The sequence below is a fragment of the Natrix helvetica genome (assembly GCF_964273705.1).
Source record: "Natrix helvetica genome assembly, chromosome: 3".
Lineage (NCBI taxonomy): Eukaryota > Metazoa > Chordata > Lepidosauria > Squamata > Natricidae > Natrix > Natrix helvetica.
The window spans coordinates 115961636-115986990 of record NC_138549.1 but is presented as its reverse complement, the minus strand read 5'-3'; the positions used below and the strand labels follow the sequence as shown (position 1 = coordinate 115986990).

At 37.5% G+C, this 25355-nt stretch overlaps 2 protein-coding genes and 1 long non-coding RNA gene across 5 annotated transcripts in view; 1 reads left to right on the top strand and 2 right to left on the bottom strand.

Moving 5' to 3' along the window:
- The window catches only part of GPBP1L1 (GC-rich promoter binding protein 1 like 1), a 37471-nt gene extending 26511 nt beyond the window's left edge, over positions 1 to 10960 (bottom strand). The window contains exons 1-3 of one of the 3 annotated variants that reach the window (XM_081946744.1): positions 10742 to 10960; positions 2934 to 3741; positions 2155 to 2269 (exon numbers count right to left, since the gene is read on the bottom strand). In XM_081946744.1, the coding sequence (XP_081802870.1) occupies positions 2155 to 2214 (60 nt within the window). In that variant the 5' untranslated portion in view covers positions 2215 to 2269; positions 2934 to 3741; positions 10742 to 10960. Of the gene's footprint in view, positions 1 to 2154; positions 2270 to 2933; positions 3742 to 5617; positions 5639 to 10609; positions 10631 to 10741 lie in introns of those variants that run through there. The other 2 variants (XM_081946745.1, XM_081946746.1) reach the window with 2 other exon arrangements.
- A 2528-nt stretch (positions 10961 to 13488) lies between these two features.
- On the top strand, positions 13489 to 20988 carry TMEM69 (transmembrane protein 69). The gene is made up of 3 exons (XM_081945972.1): positions 13489 to 14204; positions 18469 to 18523; positions 19921 to 20988. The coding sequence occupies exons 2-3, from the start codon at positions 18479 to 18481 to the stop codon at positions 20632 to 20634; spliced, it is 759 nt and encodes a 252-aa protein (XP_081802098.1). The 5' UTR covers positions 13489 to 14204; positions 18469 to 18478; the 3' UTR covers positions 20635 to 20988.
- Positions 20989 to 21290: 302 nt separating this feature from the next.
- On the bottom strand, positions 21291 to 23772 carry LOC309389964. The gene is made up of 2 exons (XR_014175043.1): positions 22906 to 23772; positions 21291 to 22479 (listed from the first exon to the last, which is right to left on the bottom strand). It is a non-coding gene; the product is annotated as an uncharacterized lncRNA (long non-coding RNA).
- Between the last annotated feature and the right edge of the window lie 1583 nt (positions 23773 to 25355).

Below are 25355 nucleotides of genomic sequence, written 5' to 3'. Positions count from 1 at the left end.
CCATGACTACAGGTACAACTTGTCTTACAACAATTTTTTAATGACAGTTTGAAGTTACAATGCCTTGGAAAAAATGACTTATGAGCCATCCTTGAAGTTAAAGCCCTCACACAACCCCTGCAATCACATAATCACAATTTGAGCACTTCACAACTGGCTCACATTTGTGAAGGTTGCAACATCTTGCAATCTTCCAACAACCCAGTCAGTTGAGGAAGACAAATTAGCATGCTTCACTTAACTACCATATGATTCATTTAATGACTTTGGTGATTCACTTAGTGACCACTGTCATAAAATCAGGTCCAATCATGTGATGATTCTCTTAATGATCGCATCACTTAGTGATCAAAATTCTAGTCCCAATTGTAATCGTAAAATGAGGACTACCTGTCATTTATTTTAATTAAAAATATGGTCAAAATTAACTGCACCTTGTCTTTAATACAGGCAGATTAGATTGTTCTATTGAAAAAAACAAGCAAACCACAATACCCAATATATTTTACATCTTTATCTTGGATCAGATTAGCTTACATAATGGTACATTACATATAGTGGGAATTCTGTATAAAATGAATAAATGGTCTAAGAGAAAGTCTGATTATACATTGTAAAGGGAATCGTATTAATTTGAGAAATGCTGATTGTAATAAGGAAAGTTTTATAAGATTAAATTAAGTGTTCAGTTATCACTAGAAATGCTTACTGTGAAATTGACAGCTGACATTCGGATTGTAATGGGATACAACAATGTGATGGCTTGAGAACTAACCCCTCCCCCCAAATACTTATTACATTTTCCCTACAATTCCTGGGTAGACTGTCACCAGCCATTCTTCTTCAGGAAAAGCCCTGTCTGCCACTGGTTTAACCTACATGAGGTAAGCCTCTTCTTCCAAGAGGTTGACCTTAGTGTAAGGAATATGTAAAGGCACATTATCCCCAGAATACACATATTGGTTTATTAAGAGTTCTAAGTCTTTATTTTATATAGCAGAACTAGAAAAAAAGTTGAAAACGAAAAGGAAAGGACAAAGAAATGAATTTTTGTTTTCAATGATCAACTGCTTCCTATATTCAGGATCTTACATTCTTCAAACTAAATTCACACCACGTCTCTTAGGTCCTAAAATAAAACAGAACCTATACAGCAACTAGCATTATTGATCCTAGCTTGGTGATCAAATTCACTAGATTCCACCATGGTTATTTTTGCCCATACCTAGCTTATAGCCAAACTCAGTCAGAAAAGTACCAAGATACCAAAACAAAAATTCAGACACTCTACCCTCCCGTAAAAGCACACTTGATTGAAGAAACCTATCCTTCTGATTGCCTCCTTAGAATTTTCTCAGTCTTCTGTTTTCTCTGCCTATTACTTGGACTGGGACACTGGCTGCTTTCCATCAATTCTTTCAGTATCCAAACCTCTTAAAACGGAAAGCATTCATAATCTCTGTGATGAACAATTGCAAATATACTTGTTCAATAAAGTTGTGGAGCAGAAACAGGTTTTTACCTGATGATTTTAATATAAACAACAAAGAATGTTCTTCTATAGCAGCTCTTTAAATTGTTCAGTTAACTTATTTTCAAAAGAAAACCTACGAAGTCAAAGGCAAAACTATTTTGCCCATACAGCTATAAAACAAAACAAAACCTCTGGTCCTAGTGATTAACCCAGATTGGATCCTGCAGCTATAAAACACTAAAAAAATGATTTAATAGAAGAAAAGCAAAGGGAAGCAAAATCTAGAGAAATACTGAAGAAAAAGCTCAGCAATGACCAAGAGAAATAGTCAATAGACACAATTCCCAATGCAGCCATTGGAGTACATGGCACTATTCATGCTGAAGTACATGCAATACAGGATAAGGTCCCTACAAAAAAAAAATCAGCATTAGAATGTTCTGAAATGCTCTGCACAGCCACAAAACTTTGGATGCAATACCTAAACCGCAAAAATATTTTGATTAAGCATTTAAGAAAAGTTTTAAGACCAATTTCCTTTAAATTTGTAACTATGCAGCATAATAGGGAGCTGGGAAGTTCAGAAATGTGAAAATAAATGCCATTTATGCATTTCACAATCAACATGACAATTTAACTATAACTTTGTCTGAGCAATTGATCTAAGGTTTAATCATTACCTTGGCAGACTGTGGCGTAGAGAAGTTAAGCCAGGCAGGAACAAAGTCATGCTGCGCCATTTAGGTCCAGTGTCTCTCTTCAATAAAGTGAGGCATCAAACCTCATGGCCAGGAGCTAAGACAAGAGAACCACCACACACACTGTCAGCCCTACTAAAAGCAATGGAAAAGAGCAGATTCTTCTGAGCATGCTTCGGAGAGTCTGGAAACATCTTACCATCTTTCTAGGGCAGTGGTTCTCAACCTGTGAGTCGGAACCCCTTTGGGGGTTGAACAACCCTTTCACAGGGGTCGCTCGCCTAAGACCATTGGAAAACACACATTTTTGAAAAAATACGGAAAACAAAAAATAATTTTATGGTTGGGGGTCACCACGACATGAGGAACTGTATTAAAGGGTTGCGGCCTAGGAAGGTTGAGACCCACTGTTTTAGGGACTAATGAAAATTTATTTAATTTGACTAAGCATCAGGTTGAGTTACTGTAGCTATATTGCTGTTTAATTTAACTCCCTTAAGCCACTTCAGTCAAGATCATCAGAGGCCAGGTTCTACCATCATCACTACTGGAGTTAAATAAAACTGAGGAGGAATTAGTGTACATTTCCTCTCCAAAATAGCATTTTACTAGCAGGGTTTTTTCTTCAAATTATTTTGATGTCTGCTTATCTAGAAATAGTTCACTAATTTACTTAGAATAGACAAATTAAAAATGTTTCTTCATATAATGTATTAAACATAATGTATTATTTTTAACTATAGAGTCCTAGAGTGACTTACCCAGTTTGGCCTTTGCAGTCCACTCTCACTTTAATACTTTGATTTCCAGGTTCCTTTCTTCGCCAGGGTGCACCTATGCCAGCTGTGTGGCAATGGTGAGTCCCAAAGGAAGCACGAGAAGCCGCACTTCGTGCTGACTGCACCCCTTAACCCTCTAGCTGCTCATCTTAAATGCTCTCTGAACTCATATGAGAAAAAAAACAAACCTAAAATGCAGTGTGCATTTTTGGAAAGCTACAACTACATTCACCTCATTAAACTGTTCCCTGTTGTCACAATGCTGTGTAATTCGGCTATTACATTACAAAAGTAGTTGTCAAATTTGTACAGCATTCAGAAAAGCACCGTAATTAATGGTGAATTTCACAAATCCACTTTGTTCATCTTCTGCAACAAATGAATTTGAAGCAAAGGGACAGGGGGAAAGGATGCTGAGGAGTCCTGCAAATTCTGGTAAACCTTTGTTCTTATTAAGTGCTAAAATGCAGGATTCATTTTTAATGGTTGCTAAAAAATAAGCTTTCTTAAAAACAGTATTTTGAAAGGCTTTTCACATAATGTCACTTAAGTTTCCTTCGTAAGGAACTAAAAGCAACTTGAAGATACAAGATTGAATTATTACTGTCTTCCTACCATTCCTAGTTATGCATTAAATTAAAGCTAAAAGTAAAAGGCTAAGCTAGCAAGCTATCCTTCTGCTGTATTTGAATTGCTGTTTTTAAAAACAGAGGAAAAAATGGCTGTATTTTAATGAGTTCACATTTGGGCAATCTTCTTCCATCAAAATGAGTAGAATTCAAGAAGTACTCTGCAAAGAAGGAAAAAAATAGTATCACCTATCAATAATCATAAAAGTGGCCAAAAGGAATATCAAAGACATATTACTTAGGACCCCTATTTCTAATGAAATAATATAAGCTAACAAGTGTAGTATTTATAGTCAGTGCCAGGTTGCCATTCTCATTTGGTAAATTAATGGAGAGTCTTCAGAGTTATTGAGGAATGATACCTGCAATTTACTGTAACATAGATTTTCAGTTATGCATACACCATAATTTACAATATAATAAATGCGGTTCAAACTACATATCTTTTTGAAGCAGAAAGAACTAGAGAATGGAACTGGGAATGGTCAAACAGCACTTGATTCCAAGTTAACACATTATTGGAATGGAGCCTTTCTTACTGAATTTTAATGAAATGTTTATCAGTCTATGTTTACATTTCTTAGGAGCAAACATTAACCATTCCCCATCAAACAAACTTATTATATTACTTTCCTGCTTTGATTGTATTATTATGTTTAGACACAGTAAATATCTATAGAGATTCTCAGTCATCCAGGTCATAGTTGTCCCAAAGGTACTTTTTCAAGAGGCAATTGGGCTTTCTGGTTTTTCTTTGAAGAAATTTTGCTTCTTATCCAAGAAGCTTCTTCAGCTCTGACTGGATGGTGGAGAATGGAGTATAAATCCTTCCATTCCCCCATCATCCAGTCAGAGGTGAAGAAGCTTCTTGGATGAGATGTATGAGAATGTATTCTTAACTAGAGTACTACGAATCAAAAGTTTCAGTTTTAATTTAATATAATATACTATCATCTGAAAATAATGCAAACCTTTCAAAGCAGCTTCATATATTAAAATAAATTAGTATTCATAAGAATACACTGAAATGTGTACAAAATTTTAGATGTGCATTTCAGTTTTTACACTTAGTAATTCTATTTTGTCAAATCTCCTCAACAGTCAGCTTGTGACACAGCCAGGGGGGAAAAATATGACTGATTAAACAACTTCAGTTATCTAAAACAGGGGTAGGGAAAGGTAAACCATTAGAAAATCTCGAATTGCACTATAGCAGCAAACATTTCTGTTTTAACAATAATTTATAAAATGATGCCCATAAAAATGTATTGCCTTTAAATTATACCAATGAAAGCTATTAAAATCAAGTTGTGTGAAAAATATCAATGAACTCTATTCAACTGTAGTATTCCAAAGAATATCGGAAGCTCAGAATTCCAAGCATTTTATACAAAATTCTACTTGTTTTATCTTGATGGTATACATACAAATATACAAAGTGAAACCTGCAAACCTACAGTATCAAGTTGTAAAGTGCTTTTTCTTCTGAAATTTTGAATACTAAGGTATAACAGTTTTGTAACAGTAACTTATTAAAATTCAAAGAGAATGTGTAAGAACAAGTTATCTACTCTGTTTGGAATATGAGGAACTTTCACACAAAACAACCTTCTAAAATAATTTAAGTAAAAAAACAAGACAACCGTAATGGTTCAATAAACAGGACAATACAGTATAAGTAACAAGGTTAGCAGGTAAAACCTGCCAAAAACTTCAGGGGATGGTATTCATCTCAGTTTCTTAAGTCAAAAAGCCAGCATTGTCCAGAGATGTTTCTGTGGTTAGGTGACCGACAAGACATCACACCATAGCAGAGCATTACAGCGAAACATTCTTAGTAGATAAGTTTAAATTGGCTTACTCCAATGCTACTTCTTAGAGAGCCAGTTTGGAGTACTGTTTAGGGCACCAGACTAGAAATTGGATATTTTGCATTTTAGTCCCAGCTTAGGCACAAATCAGCTGGGTGACTTTAGGCCAGTCATTCTCTTTCAACCCTAGGAAGCAGGCAATGACAAACCATTTCTAAAATCTTACCAAGAAAACTGCAAAGACTAGTCCAGGCAGCCGTCAGGAATCAATTCTGATTTTAAACTGTGTGCTATTATTTCTACAATACTTTGTTTCTCTTTGAATTATCTGAAACAGCCATTATGGATATAGTATTGGAGAACATAGGTTGATCACATCTATTGCATGGTGAGGGCATCGGTGTTTACTCTGTTGCCTTCACTGCATCCTCATATAGCCATCCAGCCGAACTTTCTCCAGTGATTCTGAAAACATTATTTTACAAACCTCAGTTTTGCTGCTATGAATTTGCAGATTATTTAAAGAATAAAATTGTTTCAAAAAGAAAAAAAGTCTTCTAATACTGTACAGTAGGGGACTCTGAAGCACTTAGTCCATATCTAGATAGAAAGTGTTTTAACTAAAATAATGCCACTCTTAGTTTATAATACTAATGTAATTCTTCAGACAATACATGACCATATTAAGGTGGGATTCCTGAAAAGATATATAAATATCCAATAAATATAAAATAGTATTTATTTAATTGTAATGTTATATCTACAAGCACCTGACATCTATATGTTAATGTGGCTTTCGACTGACCTTGTAATGGACCATTACTAATTCTATGCCCATACTTCTGAACTTATATTACACATTCTAAAACTTTAGTTATTACAATCTTATCATTCCATAAATCAACTGCATTAGTTATTCTGAAACATCAACAGCAATTGATCAATGTCTTGACATTAAAAATCTGTCATCTTCACATACCTGCCACTTTTCTCAGTACTTATATTCCAATTCTTTAGATAAGAAATTATAATATATTCTTATTAATCGGCTAAAATATACAGTGAACATTAGATATTCCAACAAAAGAACCGTATAATTTTGAAGATTCCCCCATATTTTGTCAGTCTATTCATAAAATGAAACCAAAGTTGGTATGCTATTGTATACTATGTCTCTTTTGCAACTGGGAAAAAGAGGGAAGTCTGTATTTTTCAAGCAATTGAACATGTCTAATTTACAACAAGCATCAAATATGCTAATTCCAGGATTGCCCATGAGGGAAGGTTCCTGAAGGCAAAATATTCCCATTAATTAACTCAAGAAAATTTAAAACATTCATTGAAGACTGAAATTTCCTTAAAGAAAATCAAGGCAAAGAATTTTTCTCATTAAAACTTTGAAATAGTGCATTAAATTGATGAACAATGCCTTTTAGGAACATGTAGAAGAATACCCAGAGTAGAAATTATCCATGGCAAGATATGCCTTTTTAAAGTATTAGCTGGATCTCTAAGTATATTTCACTTTTACTACTGTAGCAGTATATCTATATTTGGTTTCACTATCTAATATATATCTAAATACTGTCACATCAAAATAAGTTATTGGCTCCAGGCGCTATTTAAACCATCCAGTGAAAATGCTTTTGACAATTAGTATTTCACAAACAGCCTACAAATCTGGAATATCTTCACAATTCTTTTCCTCAATTGCCTTTGGAATCCTATAAGATATCAGAATGGGCATATTCCGGGTCACTTCTGCTGAATAATGTCATCTTATTAGACATCAGAGCTATGCCCTTTTGCAGCTGTAGCCCTCTGGAATATTTGCCCAGAGTCCATTTCTCCCCATCTCTATTTTATTTTAGGAGGGCAAAGGAAACGTGAATTTTCATACTGGTAATAGGCTGAAGTGTTTTATGTACTTCACATAGCATAATTTAATTTGTATACATTCTGATTGTTTCCATTGCATTTTTAATTTAAGCAACCTTGAGCCATACTGTTCAGATTTAAACCAATTATTATATTTGGGGAAATAATTAAAAACTCAACTAAATTATGTCTAACAATTATAATTGATAAAAATTGTAATTTGCAATTGTAATAAAAAGGAGCCAGATGTTCATGCAGCATCCAGGACATGAACATCAATGGTACCATTTGACATTTATAGGTCACATTTCTGTCCCTTTAAAATAAAAACTTAACATTTGAACTCCACTATGAGGGTCCAAATGTAAATATATCTAACTCTGACTCCTTAATTACGAAAATATATAGCTTACTTAATTTATAGTTTGTGAAGAGGGAAGTAGGCTACTACATAATTATGAGAAATAATATGAAGCATATGCTCCCCCCAAAAGAAAGCATGAATCTAATCAAATTGAACAGAAGCTTTACTGTTATATTATGAGCTTAATAGATATCACAAGGAATTTAAATCACAATTTTCTTTAGCTCCCTTTTTGGAAACTGATATTAATATTTTACAACTATATATAGTAAACAGGAAAAGTAGCAGTTCATGTTCATATGTAGTCAAATTATAAAAAATGCTTAACTGGGTAAACAACTACTTTTTTCTTGAAGAGATAAGAACAAGAATACACTGGAGAAACATACGTTACTTAATTTACTTCAGAAGTTTAACACTCTACTTTAAAATAAAAAGAAAAATTGAAAATAAGGGGATGTCCAGTTTTGTTCTCCACAAGACTATATATATTATAAGTGTTGGGAACTTTAATAAGTATAGATTATAACAGGAATTACATGGTATTTAAACAAGAATATCTTCAGTTGTCTACTAACTTGTGTTTTCTATGGCTAAATATGCATACTATTATTCTTCAAACATATATTGTTATGGATTCATCATCCAATGTGTTGGAAAGCTACATAATCTCTATGGCTTAATGAACAGAAATGACACAATCCATAAAGATTTTTAAAATTTGTTTTAGTATACAAAAAGTGGATTCTTATCTGCATATCATAAGTTTATATGATAAAACATGATGGCTTGGGAACATGCTTCCTGCTCCAATATTGGGTGATATTATATCAGACTATAGTCTGTTTATTTAGATTGGTCACACAGATATTAATATAATCTACAAAGCTCTTCTGGACCAGATTTTTAACTGAGCAGTTAAAATATAGTGGGAATACAGCTCCACCCACGAGCAAGTTATTACATAACATAGGGATATCATTAAAAGCCTCTAATCGGAACAAGGGTTGATTTGCTACATCCAAACTATGAAAAGTTTTACTACCTTAAACCAGGCCAAATATGTAATATGTACATACATATATTGGGGATACAATTAGTAAGGGTAACTCACTAATTATTTGCAGAGATTATTTAACTGTCCAATTATGCAACTTTATCAGGCTTTCATTTTTCTTAACAGGATCATAAAATATTTTAATTAATATCTCTTGTTAGTAGGGAATAGTTTTAAGTTAGTGACCAATTCAATATGAAAAAATTATCTAACAAAGTCAATCTCAACTTATAAAGTACTACTATAACTATATATATATTGTGTGATACATTTAGTATTAAAATGCTGTTTTCCCAAAAATAAACCCTTCCCAAAAATATTGCAACACGGCAGCAGCCATGAGGTGATCACGCTCGCCGCCTCCTGCACTCAAGCATGTGTAAATATAACATTCCCTGGATTTAAAACATATTTGTGACAGCAATGTGAATAAATTCTTCTTCAACATTGAACCATCAGAATATTCTATATTAAAAATGTTGAATATAGCTTGCCTTCCTAGTAGCCCAAAACAACTCTGGTTATCTAGCAGCAGTTTACATGAAGGAAACAGTTCAGAATTTCAATTCTAGTCTGAAACATTTAGTCCAATAGTTCAAACTCCATTCCAGTTGTAGTCCCTTAAAAGTTTATCAAGATCTTTTTCAAAAAGAAATTCTGTAGAGTTAACAAAATGCTTAAAACCTTACTCAATAACTAGTATTCCAAAAATATTGGTTGGAAATGGAGTTTGCTTCTAACTTTGCATGTTGTATGAACTCATCTGTGATCATTTATTCAGTAAAATAAAAAACTGTAAATCCAATTCCTATGCAAAATTCATTTCACATTTCCCCAAACACAGTATGCTGCCTCCAAATCGACAGAGCTATGTGTAACCAAAGACTTCAGGATTACCTAATCAAAAATCTTATTTAAACTTTAGCAATAGTGGTTGGAGTAGTGCAATGTACTAGTTAAAATGTGATTGGCTACTTTCTGGTTCTAAGTGTGTCCTGTGAATCTAGCCAATGTGGTTAGCTTCTGGTTCAGTGCTGTGCATTAACAGGCAAGCAGATTCATTCAAAAAAACCATGATTTAGTTTAACACGGGTCAAATTCTTCTTTCTTACCACAAATATAAACTCACGTATCTTTTTTAAAAAAAAAACTATTATTTTTTTTGCAGAAAAGGCAAATGTTACTAGTTCAAAAGCACTGGTATTACTTCCTTAATAAGTGGGGGCGGAAGGGGGAGGGGAGCTTCGAAAATAGCCCAAAACCGTTTCACAGGTGAGAAAACCGAGTTAAACCACCTTCTAAACGTTTCCCGTTTTGCCCCCGCAAAACAGAATGGTTGCCTCGCGAAGGCAGATTTACACCACCACCCCCCGGTAACCCAAGGACTCCTCCAAAACTCTCACACTTCCTACTCCGCATTCCGCCTCAGACCCTCTTTTCGACGAGATCGCGAAGTTGCTGCCGTTTCCTCCCTTCCTATAGCGGCACTTCCACCATATACATATAAAAAAACAAACTCCCACAACACACGCCTGCCTGCCTGCCCCCAGGCATACCTACCCTCTTTCCTCGTCTACTCTCTTCAGCCGCCCTGCCCACCCCGCCCCCACTCAAGTTTGCACTTCGAGGCCTACCTCGGCTTCCTATCAACCTTCTCCAGCCCAATCGAAGCTCTCTCGCAAACCCCCGTCCCCAGTCCTCCTAAACCCCCCAAGCCTCCTCTTCCTCCGCCTCCATTTCTCACGGAAACTGGGTCTCGAAACTCCCTTCCCTATCGCCCGCCCGCTCGCTCGCTCCTGCCCAAACCCGTCTCTCTCCAGCATCTCTCCATCCACCCGCTCGTCCCAAGCGCTTCCCGCAGCCAGTCTCCCCTCCCTCCCCACCCAGCAACTCCCCCAGCCACCCACTCTCTCACCCACCGGATCAATACAGAAGGCCTTCAGCCACCTCCTTCCTTCCTCTCTCCCAATTCCTGCACCCGAAGCAGCACTTATTTACACTCCCGCCCCCTTGCCTACTCCGGACTCTCTCTCCCCCCGCTGCCTTCCTACCTCAGTTTCTCCCCCGACGCTGGCAGCCACTCAACTCCCTCCTTAAGTCCAGCTCCTCTTCTCTCTCTCTCTCTCTCTCTTTTTATCCACGCAAGGCCGTGCTCACAGAACCAGGCCCCAACTCGCCCCCTCACTCTCTCCGTAGCTTCAGTTCCTCAGACCGAATCATAACAAAGCTCTGCCCAAAATGGCTGCCCGGACCGGCCGAGGGCCGGAGTGGGGCGGGGCTATTCACGCGAAAGGGGGGTTAGGGGGGATAGAAACACGCCCACCTGGCCCTGCCCGTGCTAAGGGTGGAGCGCACGCGCGCTCACTTGCTAAGCCATACAAAATAGCCCCACGCGCACCGCCTATCAAAGACTCTTCGGAACGCTCGCTCGAATTCGCCCGTTCTCTTTTACGCATGCGTGAGCGTGTATCATTCTGTTGGCGTTAAGTTATGCTCGGTTCGGTCTGCAACTACTATCTTTACACGCTTTGTTCTCGGCTCCTCTCCAGTTGGCACGACCTTGCTGTTATTTGCTCGGTCGTGTGTCTATTCTCGCAGCACGGTTATCCGTGGATAACTCGGTTCATTGTCCAGGGCTCGCGTGACACTCTGAACCATAATAAACTAAGCGCATACCGGAAGGATTTGCATGGTCGATTTAGTTTGGAACGAAATGAGCCATGGAAAACAGTATAATAAAGTTTTTTTCTTCCTGCAATTCTCTATGTGCTTTCGATAAATCAAACAGATTAATTTTGCTCATTCAAAATTAACGAAACGTTTGTTACTTAAAAAGTATCTAGTAAAAAGTTTAATCCGCCTGTAGGTATTGTACCTAGAATGTTAAATAAAAGTGTAAATTCCAGCATAGCACCCTTAATCATACTTTTCTAGCTGTGTTTGTCCCCGGTTTTCTGCCATCTTTTTTGCTTTTGTGTTTTTTGCATTGTTTCCTTGTTTTTAAAATTTTTAACAATTTGTAAACCTGGGAATCAAACGTCAAAAACATTTAATAATCATTACCATAAAACTTGGTGGTTAACCACTTGCAATGTTCATGTAAAAAGTTAAACTAATCAATTAGGACTTAAAGTGGCCTGGTCACACAATTTATTAAATTTATGTGTCGCTCACATCCCCTATAAAGTTGCATTTCAAGTGTTTGGTTTTAGTTTAGATGTTGTGGTTTGTATTGTGTAAAGGCATCCTCATTTATTGAATGAGAAATGTTAGATCAACATGCCCTTGTAAATGGCCTTTTTACATTCCTGTGAATGAGTCAGACAAAAGATGTAGATCTCTTTTTTTTAAAAAGCTAGTAAAAGATATGATCACAAATAGTTAGGAAAGCATGACAAAAGGCAAGAATTCTAGATTATCTGTTCTTCTAAATACATCCTCTATTTTTGAACTATTGTCATTGAACAACTAGATCATTTCTATTAAAATAATTTAAAAGGAAGAAAAATATCAGACACCCCCCCTCCCTGCCACCCCCTACTCAGTCTGGGAACCTATTACTTCAAAGTATGAACAAATCCATACAAACCAGGGATACTTTATAGATAGCTTTTTATTTTTACAAGACGGCACTGTTGACAAACTATCTTTACTGAACATACTGAACCACAATCATATGTAAGGTTAGCAAATCTTAGCCCAGCCTGTGCAAATTCAGTCTGTATATGATTCAAAGCATTATGCAAATACAGAATACCTAAGGAAAGCACAGTTGGGTCTACTAGAGATTAACCCATCAAATAAATAGTTAATGTGTTGCGCAATGCACGTAATGAATTGGATTAACCTGGTAAACTATCACCTAAGTAACCATTAATACTATGGCATATGCATACATCCTTTCTCTGCCACGCAAAAATATTTGTTTCATTTTTTTCTGCACATTTTTCTTCTATGCCAATTAAAGTATGTCAAATAAGATAAAATTATACTTACAACAAAGAGAAAATATTTAGTAAAAAGCAGTAGTATTTTATGGATAATTAAAAGGAATATAATTTAATCTGAGACATAATGTGAAATATGCTGTTTTTGTACATTTATACAGATTAAATGTTTTTACTATTTAAACTAATTGTTCGGAGTGCCAAACTGTAAACGTTATGTTTTCATTTTCTAGAATTTTAAGTAACAACCACGGCCCTCTTGGACTGAAATAACCTGCTTCTTTTTATTATTCTCTCAAATAAAGAATCTTTCACACTTTCGTATTCAGTGCAAATCTGGGTGAGATTGGAATGACAGTTTTGTCAGTGTGAAATCTGTCTCAGAAGCACACAAGAAAAGTTGTTAAATCATTGTACCTATAAATCTGAGCCAAAATTGTCCATAATTAAGGTGTTGGACTAGCACCGAGGGGACCCATGTTCAAATCCACTGTTAGCCATGAAAGCTTAATAAAAATGACTTTAGGTCTCATCTCAAAGTTTTTATGAAGGGGTGGGTGGGTTAGGAGAGAATGTTCTGTAAACAATTTTTTTTGCTTCTGGTTTTTTGCATGGTTTTATGTGGAAAAGCAGGATATAATTATAACACATAAAATATGTATTTTATTTATATGTATGTATTATAATTCAAGTTATTTTACAGTTATAAAGAATATACAGTGTAGCCCATAACTGAAATTTTATGTACCATATGGGTGCAATCAATGTAAAAAAATTATGTGTAAAGGCATCCAAATAATAAGAAAGAATCCTGATAGATTGTCATTCTGGATTAAATTAACTGTAAAGTGAAAATGGCTTTTTCCCCGTTGCGTTTTAGTATGTTATTGTTATGTATTCCCAGTGCTGGTCATTTACAAACAAACCATGGTTGCGATTCCTGAACTCAACGTTCATCCAATGCTGTAAACCATGATTATATAGGAATCACGGCTTCGGGTCTTCTGCCTTTACTGCCCCACCACAGTCAGCCAAATGTCGCATAACTTTTAGAATTAAAGTCATCCTTCACGCAAACAAACAAAAAAGCAGTACCAAACAGATCAAAAAGAGAAGAGCGGATGCCGCTCCTATTTCTTATACAAAGCAGGAACTTAAGGGAGGCCGCTGTTGCAGGCTGAGCGCCTATAGGTCTGACACGCGTACCCGGCGGACTTAAACCGGAGCAAAGGAAGTGCCTTGCCTTTCAAACGGATGATGGCTTGAGCGTTGGTGGGGTCGGTTTGCCTGTTACTAGGGTCGTATTTAGGCCGGGGAAAAATAAATTTCTGCTATTTCCTACAATATTATCGGAAAGTCGTGGATTTTTATGCTTTAGAGTGTTTCTGGCTTTCTGGGAATCCTACTATGCGAGGCTGGAAAGCCATTTAGGAACGGGGTTTCTAGCCTTCCCCCTTTCTTTTTTCTTTTTGCTAAAACTAAATCAAATATCGGGTGACCGGCTTTGGATTCTCCCCTGAATATTCGCTTCTCTGTTAACTCCTTCGGGTTTTCTTGCTCGTATATGGTGAGTATCTCCAATCATGTAAATGGGGAGGGGGGACAGGTGGCGACGTGGGCTTGAGTTAGCGGAGCTGATAACGAAGTCAAGTGCAGGAAAAAGGAATTTACTTTCGGTGTAATAACAGGGCGGGCGGTGGAAGCAAGAAGGATTTATCTATCTATTTATTTTATTTTATTTATTTATTTCATCAAGCATGAATTAGATAACAGATATATGTATAAACCTGACTATGAATACATGAAATGGATACAAATACGAGGGAATATTAGGACAGGGGACAGTAGGCACTCTGGTGCGCTTATGCACGCCCCTTAAAGACCTCTTAGGAATGGGGTGAGGTCAACATAAAATAATTAAATAAATAAATAAAAGTAAATAAATAAAAATAAATAAAGGAAAGGAAAGAGGAATTTACTTTCGGTGTAATAACTGAGGGGAAAGGAAGAAGGATTTATCTTAAGTTTTAAAATGTATTTTTCAAATTGAAACGATTAAAAAATGAATTGAGAGGCAGTTTGGTTTAGTGGTTAAGGTGTTGACCTAGAAACCAGGAGACGCAGAGTTCTAGTCCTGCCTTAGGCTTGAAAGCTGCCTGTGTGACTTTGGGCCAGTCACTCCTTCTCAGTCCAGTCCAACTAAGGGGGGTGGGCAGGGAGGAGGAAGGAATATTATGTATATGTGTTGACTCGAGTTCCTTATGAAGTAAAGGTAGTCCTCGACTTATGTCCACAATTGAGCCCAACATTTCTATTGTTAAGTGAGACATTTATGGAGTTTTACCCCATTTTACGACCTTTCTTGCTACAGTTAAGTGAATCATTGCAGTTGATAAGTTAGTAACCTGGTTGTTAAGTGAACCTGGCTCCCCATTGACTTTGCTTATCCGAAGGTGGCAAAAGTTGATCACATGACCTTGGGACCGAGCAACGGTCATAAGTATGAACCAGTTGCCAAGCACCTGAGTTTTGATCACATGATCATGGGAAATGCTTCAAAGGTTGTATCTGTGAAAAACGGTCATAAGTCACTTTTCGGTGCTGTTGTAACTTTGAACGGCTGCTAAATGAACTGTTGTAAGTCGAGGACTACCTGTAAAAAAGACAGGATAATTTTAAAAACAAATCTATGTATGCTTATATAAATACAGAGTATACATATACAGGTGAAACTCGAAAAATTAGAATATCGTGCAAGAGTTCATTTATTTTAGTAATGCAACTTAAAAGATGAAACTAATATATGAGATAGACTCCTTACATGCAAAGCAAGATAGTTCAAGCCGTGATTTGTCAAAATTGTGATGATTATGGCTTACAGCTCATGAAAGCCCCAAATCCACCATCTCAGAAAATTAGAATATTACGTGCAATCAATAAAACAAGGATTGTACCTAGAACAATATCGGACCTCTGAAAAGTATAAGCATGCATATGTACTCCGTACTTGGTTTGGGCCCCTTTTGCAGCAAATTACTGCCTCAATGTGGCGTGGCATGGAAGCTATCAGCCTGTGGCACTGCTGAAGTCTTATGGAAGACCAGGATGCTTCAATAGCGGTCTTCAGCTCTTCTGCATTGTTCGGTCTCATGTCTCTCATCTTTCTCTTGGCAATGCCCCATAGATTCTCTATGGGGTACAGGTCAGGCGAGTTTGCTGGCCAATCAAGCACAGTCACCCCACGGTCATTGAACCAGGTTTTGGTACGTTTGGCAATGTGGGCAGGTGCCAAGTCCTGCTGGAAAATGAAGTCAGCATCCCCATAAAGCTCATCTGCGGAAGGAAGCATGAAGTGCTCCAAAATCTCCTGATAGACGGCTGCGTTGATCCTGGACTTAATGAAGCACAGTGGACCAACACCAGCAGATGACATGGCTCCCCAAATCAACACAGACTGTGGAAACTTCACACTGGACTTCAAGCATCTTGCAGTGTGTGCCTCTCCATTCTTCCGCCATACTCTGGGTCCTTGGTTTCCAAATGAGATGCAAAAGTTGCTCTCATCAGAAAAGAGGACTTTGGACCACTGAGCAACAGACCAGGTCTGTTTTTCTTTAGCCCAGGTAAGACGCTTCTGATGTTGTTTGGTGTTCAGGAGCAGCTTGCCAAGAGGAATATGACATTTGAAGCCCATGTCCAGGATCCGTCTGTGGTAGCTCTTGATGCACTGACTCCAGCCTCAGTCCACTCCTTGTGAAAGTCCCCAACACTTTTGAATGGCCTTTTCCTGACAATCCTCTCCAGGCTGCGGTCAACCCTGCTACTTGTACACCTTGTTCTTCCACACTTTTCCCTTCCACATAACTTTCTATTAATGTGCTTTGATACAGCACTTTGGGAACACCCAACTTCTTTTGCAATTACCTTTTGAGGCTTTCCCTCCTTATGGAGGGTGTCAATGATGGTTTTCTGCACAACTGTCAGGTCAGCAGTCTTTCCCATGATTGTGATTCCTACTGAACCAGACTGAGAGACCATTTAAAGGCTCAGGAACCCTTTGCAGGTGTTATGGCTTAATTAGCTGATTAGAGTAGGACACTTTGAGCCTAGAATATTGCACCTTTTCACAATATTCTAATTTTCTGAGATTGTGGATTTGGGGTTTTCATGAGCTGTAAGCCATAATCATCACAATTATGACAAATCACGGCTTGAACTATCTTGCTTTGCATGTAATGAGTCTATCTCATATATTAGTTTCACCTTTTAAGTTGCATTACTGAAATAAATGAAATTTTGCATGATATTCTAATTTTTCGAGTTTCACCTGTACAATACATCCTGACTGATCTCAAATGCTAAGTATGATTGGACCTTCATGGATAACTGGGAATCTGAAGAAATAGATAATGACATAATTACTTTTAGATTGTTACTGAGAAAACTACATGGACTATCAATGAAATCATCAAAGGTTGGACTTGACTATTATGTTTTATCTTACAGAAATGTGGGGTACATCCTGATTTGAGTAAACTATTTTGGTTCTTCAGCTACATTGTAATAATACCGAGGCTTTAATAATACTGAGAAATATAAACTTTGCTTTAAATAGAGATGGTTCATGTGTTCTAATATGTGGTTGAGGGTCCAGCAATTTCCAACCGTTTGGGTCAGGGGGCACATTTGGAATGTTCTGATAGTAGATTTGACTAACTAATAAGTTGAGTTCTCTCATCCCTAGATGTTGTTTACTGTATTTGGGGTATCTGGGTGGACATGATAAAACTATAGTATTTCCCCAGAACACGAGGCTGCCTTCTTTCTTTTTCTCCAGAGTATGCGAGACTGAAATTATCCTTATCAATAGAGATTATGCTTGAGGCCGGAAGTATGCTACCTTGCTCAATTTAAAATGATCAAAATAAAAGTGGTATAAAATCAGGTGAGAATAGAGTCTTGTTAACCTCAAAAGAGAAATCTGTGAGTGCCATATTGGAAACTTTTAAGAGTAGTTTGTGGCTGAATGTGTCCTGCAAAGACACTGGCAACAGGGTTGACATCTGATTATTTGTGTGAAGCCAGACAACTGGGGTAATTCATTAACCCATGATTGGTTAACTATAGGTTAGAGCATGTACCAAGGTGACTTAAATGCATACTTTTATTTCAAATACTGCTATGTAGTATAATGAATTTCTATGCCATTAAATTAATTTGGGGAACTGTCATTTCCAGTGGTGGTAATATTTAGCTGATCTTGGAAAAGGTAAGTGCTGTCAGATCTGATTGGTACTCAGATCAGAGACTATCAGGAAATTCCTTGTTTGGCAACCAGACTGGACAATTGAACAAATATTCTGGAAGGCCAAAAAATCCATACAGCCCTCTCTATCTTGTGATTAGTAACAGAACTTAATTTTGAAGGCACATTCGCCTTGTATTCTTACAACTCAGATAATATTCCATAGCAGAATATGCAGTGAAACCTGTCGTAAGCAAAGGGATACTGGGGATACATAGCACATAACACAGTATAATATACGGTTATTGCATATATATTGTACAATGTTGGATTGATATCTAGTATTAGACTGATAGTTAAAGCTGTTTATATCATGACATCATTGTTATGTCTTTCAACAGCTTTAGCTGATAGGCTCCCTGGAGTTGACTTTCCAATTATAAATCTATATTTTAGATATATCTTTCCTAATTTATATTCATCAAGATTGTAGTGTAGTATATTTTATTGCAGTGGAAAATATCACCCAGTATTCATGCATGATACTCTTAATGTTAACCATTTAACTTTTTCTCTGTCTTTTAAGGTCTGTGAAAATGTTCCGTTTTATACAGCAATGTGGTTTCCAAATTCCTTCCAAGGTAAAATTCTCTCAGATAGTTGAATTGGAATTCATTTTAGATTTTTTTTTAAAGAGAACAATTTCTATTACACGCTGGGTTGAAAGAAGATAATCCTAGTAATCCTTTGTCTTCCAAGGGAGAAGTCAATAATAGTTTTGTAGCTTTTGTGAAATACGAAAATCTCCTGAAATATTTAATGTGTTCAATTACTATGGTTCTCTTACCTGTTAAAAGAAATTAAGTTTTAAATCAGATTCTCTTAAAAATTCTATTTTTATCAGAATGAAGGCATAAAATCAACATGTTCCACATTTATTAACTGTACTAAAATACATATTCCCCCAGAAATTAGAATGGCCCCCACTCTAACACTCTTCCAGAATGGGCTGAAGGCCTGGTTCTTCCAGCAGGCCTGGGGAACCCAGAGCGGGATGGAGTCCATTAAATGGCTTGTGTGTTCTGCTGGGGGGTGGGGGGTGATTTTGTTATATTGTGCTATATTAATTTATTTGATTCTTTTTGTTAGTTTTTATTGTTTTAAATGTGGTTTTATATTCTGTAAGCTGCCTTGAGTCGCTATGGGCGAGTAGGCAGAATATAAATTCAACAAATAAATAAATAAATTCAATAAATAAATAAGGTATATAACAGTGATGGCTAACTTTTTCTCGAAATTGCACTCCCCTGCGGCCTGGTTTGGGCCTACCAGGCCTTTCTGAAGCCTCTTGGGGGTGGCTCGCATGACTCTTCGCCCCCCACGCATGGACAGGGTCCCCCACATGTGCAGCAGAGACCCAAAAATTAGCTGGCTTGTGAGAGGCCTGCGTGGTAGAGCTCAGCTGGGCGACGGCTTGCATGCCCACAGAGAGGGCGCCGCGTTCCACCTGTGGCACGTGTGCCAGAGGTTCACCATTGCGGGTATAGAATATATGTAGTAATTTATGAATAGAAAGAAAAATAATTTTCCACTATAAATGTAGGTACTAAGAAATATTCTGACAATATTCAACTCGTGCATTTCAAGTACAGTGAAGACGTAGACTTTATATGTTCTTTGGAAGGATACTAGAAATGTGGAAAATATTTTGAATTTGAAAAAGACTTATTTGAACAGCATCCAAACACTTCATGTGAATGAAATCATTTGAATCTTTTATCATCCCCGTGTTGCTTTTTTGCTGTCCGTCATTTTAAGCATTAGTAAATTGCATGTGAATTCCTGATGCTTCGTGTCTTGAGTGGAAATCTCTTACAGGCCCAAAATAAGAGTGGGTTATATAGTATCCTAAAGACAAAGACTCTAGTTTTTATATGATTTTGGAATTAGGTAAAAAAATATAAGTTTGAGGCAAAATGTGTAGCAATTGCAGGTTTAAAATCGTACATTTCAGTGACATGCATGTTTATATTTCCAGTTGCAGACAATTCACCTTCAAAGATTTCTGCAGCCTAGGAATAACTCTTGCAGCGTTCCTCTTAAATACCGTCAGAGTTTCCTGTCAAAATTGCAACGATCTAAAAAGGCATCTTTGTGTACAACTAAGATCCAGGGATTTCATTCCTCCGCTTGCAACTGGAACAGTAAAAGGCCTTCAGAACCTACATTGGATAAGCATCCTAGATTATTTGACTTGACATCACTCAAGGACTCTCCAAAACCTGCCATTTACGTAGCAGCTTCAGTATTATTTCCATTTGTTTCAGTGCCGTTAACAATGGCTATCCAAAAAGCCTCCTACCCTGAGTTGGCATTTGCTGAAATTGCATATGCTGCCTCTATATTGTCTTTCCTAGGAGGGATCAGGTGGGGATTTACTCTTCTAGAAGGAAGTCCTGCAAAACCTGACTGGCTTAATTTGGGTAACAGTATAGTTCCTCCTTTACTAGCCTGGATTACCCTCCTTTTTAAAGATCTCACTACAGCTGGAATCATGGCCATCATAGGTTTAATGATAGCCCTGAATAATGACTTGGTCCTTCTTCCCACCTATCCCGACTGGTTTAAAGCCTTGTTAGTAATTTTAACTCTAGTGGCTGCATTTGCTACATTTGTCACATTAATTTATGTGAATTTCTATCCTGAAAGATATCTAAGTTTTAAATTGGGGGAAACAGAAGATTCTAAGTAAACACACACAAAATGCCCTTGTGGGAGAAACAGAATACAGAATGGAAAGAATATTCAAAATGTATGAAGTGAATTTAGAAAATTATTGGAACAGAAAATAATAAATGAATTATCTAATTCATTAAATTTACAACACTAGCCATAGAGAAGCAAATTAGAAAGGAGGGTAGGTGCTGAACACTGATAGATGGTTTTTAAATTACTTGGGTTTTCATTTGTGTGGCTTTAGTTCTCTCGATTTTTTAATCAGATTTGGTACAAATATGAACCAATTCACAGCATTATTCTTGGTAATTAATTCTAGATAGGTCAGTACCAGGGTTATTTGAAGCATGTAGAGCAGTGTTTCTCAAACTTGGCGACTAAGTCCTGTGGACTTCAACTCCCAGAATCCCCCAGCCAGCATAGCTGGCTGGGGAATTCTGGGAGTTGAAGTCCACAGGACTTAAAGTCGCCAAGTTTGAGAAACACTGATGTAGAGCAATACTTCACTTAAAATCTGGCAGCACATCTTCTTGGAAGGCTCAGCGCAGCCTTTAATGGTTTCCCCATTTTATCTGAACATGTGTGTGCATGCATGTAATGAATATATCTACTAGGATTCATGCTGAAGCTTTATTACCAACAAATTGTAATAAAAGTAAGATAGCTTTGAGGAAATTGGATAATAAGCTAATTGTTTCAGTGATTCGAAAGAATAATTCTGGGCCAAAGATATTTGGGTAATATGTTCTAAATATTTAGATATAAAACTATAGATCTACTGCTGCCAACAGACAATATATCATCTCTTATATCAAGGAGTTTTTAGAAGTTTTAACTTCTTGTGCTTAGTATTGGATTTCTATTTGCTGAATTAACCCCCCCCCCCCAAAAAAAAACCAGTATAAACAATTCATTTTTTTATTTAAAAAAATTATGAGAAAAATTTAAGAATACACTTGAGGTTTAAGAGAAACATTGATTTAACTGTGCCACACTGTTGATCAAAATCTTATGCCAGTCTGTCACTGTAATAAAGTATTCTTTCCCTTTCTCTCAAAATTTTCACATCAATTTTTAATTTTTTTTATTTCTTTATTTGTCTAGTGCCGAGTTTCCATAATGGCATAAGGTACAGTGGGTTTGGCTTGAAAATAACTAGAATTTCCATTGTGGTGGACTTGTAATCGGGCAAATGTCATTTAAGACTGGATAAAAGTGTATCATGAAATTAAATTCTACTTTCTTACAATCAAGTAACAAGTTTTTGTAAAGAGAACTATCATTTTGTTAAGAGAAAAATCAATGTTTGTTTTAACAAAGGCTTCTGAAGTCTCAAGTTCTATTAAGAATTAGGCCAAATAAAGGCAAGAGTTAAATATAAAGCCTTTCCAATAATTTATTCTAAATTGTAGAGCAAAGTTCATGATGGGGAGGAGAGTAAGAATATGTTATTAAAATTGGTTACAACTCATTGTTATCTCCTGCATGTACCCACATTCACTGCTCTGTTAGGGCTAGAGTCAATCTTGTTTTCCACCAGTCGGCATAAATATTGATGTATATTTTGTGAACAGTGTGGAGCTGGTCTAAATGGCAGACAATGTTCCAGTTAGAATGTACACCACCTCTCAGGTATAGGCTTTAGAATGTATGTATGGGAGATTCTCTCAGCTCCTGCCCTCTAAATACAGAAAAGTATTGCTCATTCAGAAGACAAAGGAAAATCTTTGGGGATACAGAGCAAAGAATTTTGGTACCTGAGACAGAAAAACAAGTGGACTGTACCATCTTCCCAAAAACTCTGATACATGGCACAAATTACCACAAGCTGAAGGAGTGCCAAGATCACAAAGGCAGAGGACTTTGCTTCTGGGTGTCAGGCCTGTAGTTATGTTCTTTTTAGGATCTTTGGCCTGCCACACTTTCTTATAATTTCCTATGCTGTTTCATTAGTGTAGTAGTTGGGAGGGGGGAATAGAAAGGAGTAGGGTTGTGGAATGTATTGTTGACATTCTTTTATAGAAGCCAAGGTCATCTTTTGTCTCCGCACCTCGACACCTGACCGGAAGCAGAGGGGTGTTGATGCCAGCGTGGAAGATGATGATTGGAACATGTGATGGATTATGGGGTGAGGGGATAGATCATGAACTTTCAACTGGGTGGAATTCCAGGAAGAACATTAGAGTTGGAATTCCATAGACGTGCTAACTTGCCTGTATGATTAAATTGGAACTTTAAGGATAACTTTGCCTTGGACAATGATTTAATTCTGCATGGTATTTAGAACGCTTGACACTGGGTTCAGCTTATCTTTCTAAGGAATAGATAACTACTATAGTTTAGCACTGCATTGTTTTAATTTCTTTTACTTATGTTAAAAACTATTCCTATTTCTATAAATGTAGAGCATTTTGTGTAATTTTTGGGTAGAAATTACTGTAATTTTCAGTAAGATGCACCCCTCCCCCCCAAAATGTGGGTGGAAATGTCTCTGTGTCTTATACAGCGAATGCTGAAGCGCCCACTCACCAGTCCCCACCATTCGGCTCTGCCTCCCAACAATTTGCTTCCTTGCAGTAAACAGCCTGGTCAGCTTCAGCAGAGCCTGATTTAGCACAAACAGCGGATTGGTGGTTGGATCTGCCTCCCGGAATACCGCTTATCAGCTGTTCCAGGCTGTGGGGATCCGCCTATCCCTGTCACCTGGAATGGGCCAAAAATGGGACACGTGGAGGCCGAAAATGGGGTGTGCGGAGGCAGCAATAGGTGGCAGCGGCAATGGTGGTGGTGATCCCCACAGCCTGGAACAGCTGATAGGCAGTATTCCAGGAGGCAGAGCCAATCAGCTGCTTGGGCTAAATCAGGTTGTGCTGAAGTTGACCAGGCTGTTTAATGTAAGGAGGCAAATTGCTGGGAGGCAGAAGCAGATTGTTTTTTTCTTATTTTCCTCCCCAAAAGCTAGGTGCATATTATAGTCCGGAGCATCTTATAGTCTGAAAAATACGGTACTTATTTCTCAGATGATATCTTTCTCTTGAGATTACTTATTATAGCTGGCCAGCACCATCTTGTGGCCAGCAGAGAGTGTTACATGTTTTCTTAAAAATAGAACTTCCTGTATTTTGTTATATTTCTCAAAATAAAGTTTGATTTTGCTTATCTCCTACGAGGTTGATTTACCTCCCAAAGGACACACCTTTATGCTACAAAGTCAGGAGGTCAAAACATCCCCCCCCCCTTATTGTGTAAATTGTGGAAGCAGGCCAGGATTAGAGGGTGCACCAAGTGAAAAGGGGGAAGATGTTCTTGCAGTAATAGCTACTGATAAACTAAAGGAGGGGCCTGTTGAGATCAGAAAGTATAGACACAAAACATTTCGGGTTCGGAGACCCATCTCTTGATGATCTCTACCTGTAAGCCTTACCAAGTAGACAGGACAGGAAATATAACCAGTTAGCTAATTCTTCTTTATTATAAGGTTACAATTAATAGAATCTTGCAAGCCTGAAACTAAAACTCTCCTGTTTCCTTTACACCCCAAGAAATTGGTGAGGATCACTTTCCTGCCATACCAAATATCTGGTGGATTATGACCAATCTCCCACGGTCATTCCCACATAATACCACTACATCATCTTTCCCCCTCCAGAATTCCCAAGAAAAGTTGATTTGTCATGTGTGAGAATCAGATGTTGCTGTACCGCTGGGCTCTTCTGCTGGTAACTTTCCCAGATCATGGAAGGCAACTATTAAATTAGCTGTGCCTGTGAAGGTGAGAGCTGTTCCTAGCGAATCTGTTGCTCTCCCATCCCCACTATGTTCTGTATGCCTGATGTGGAAGAAACTGCTCATTTTCCATGCCCTTTACTTGATTTCTTGCTATCCCCAAGGCACCCTCCACTCTCCAGAACTCTTCCTGTTCATTTTGGTCAACACCTAACTCCTGCAAAATGTGTAACTGTTAAGGACAGCATTTATTAAAGTATTGGTCATGAAACCAGTGCACATGCATTGCTACCTCCCTTGACTTATCCAACTCTGGGTAACCTTTCCTGGGTATCAAGTATTCAACTTGCTTCCTTCGGTGTCCAGAATCTAGAAGTTTCCACCTCAGGCTCTTCCTATTTACAGTGTGTGTGTGTGTGTGTGTATGTGTGCATGCGTACGTATGTGACAGGTTCTGGAGAACCGGTAGTGGAAATTTTGAGTAGATCGGAGAACTAGCAAATGCCACCTGTGGCTGGCCCCAGAGTGGGGTGGGAATGGAGATTTTGCAGTATCCTTCCCCTGCCACGCCCACAGAATCAGTAGTAAAAAAAGTGAATTTCACCACTGGATGGAATCCCTAAATTGCTTGGAACAGGGACATACCAATAAAGGAGTGCATCTATGGAGATTCTCTGTCATTCAGGTTATGGTTGTCCCAAAGATGCTTTTTCAAGAGGTAATGACTTTCTGGTTTTTCTTTGAAGATGTTTCGCTTCTCATCCAAGAAATGTCTTCAAAGAACAAGAAAGTCCAGTTGCCTCTTGAAAAAGCATCTTTGGGATAAAGGAGTGTGTTACATTTTAAGCAAATTCAGCAAGTATTGAGACCAGTCCAATTGTCTTGCTGATATGAAACATATATAGCATTTCAAATATTGCTGAGACAGTTGTTAATCTTTTCAGATTATCTATTGGTCTCCAGTGATGTGAGGAAGACAATTTTTATTATTTAATAAGTGGAAAAGGGCAT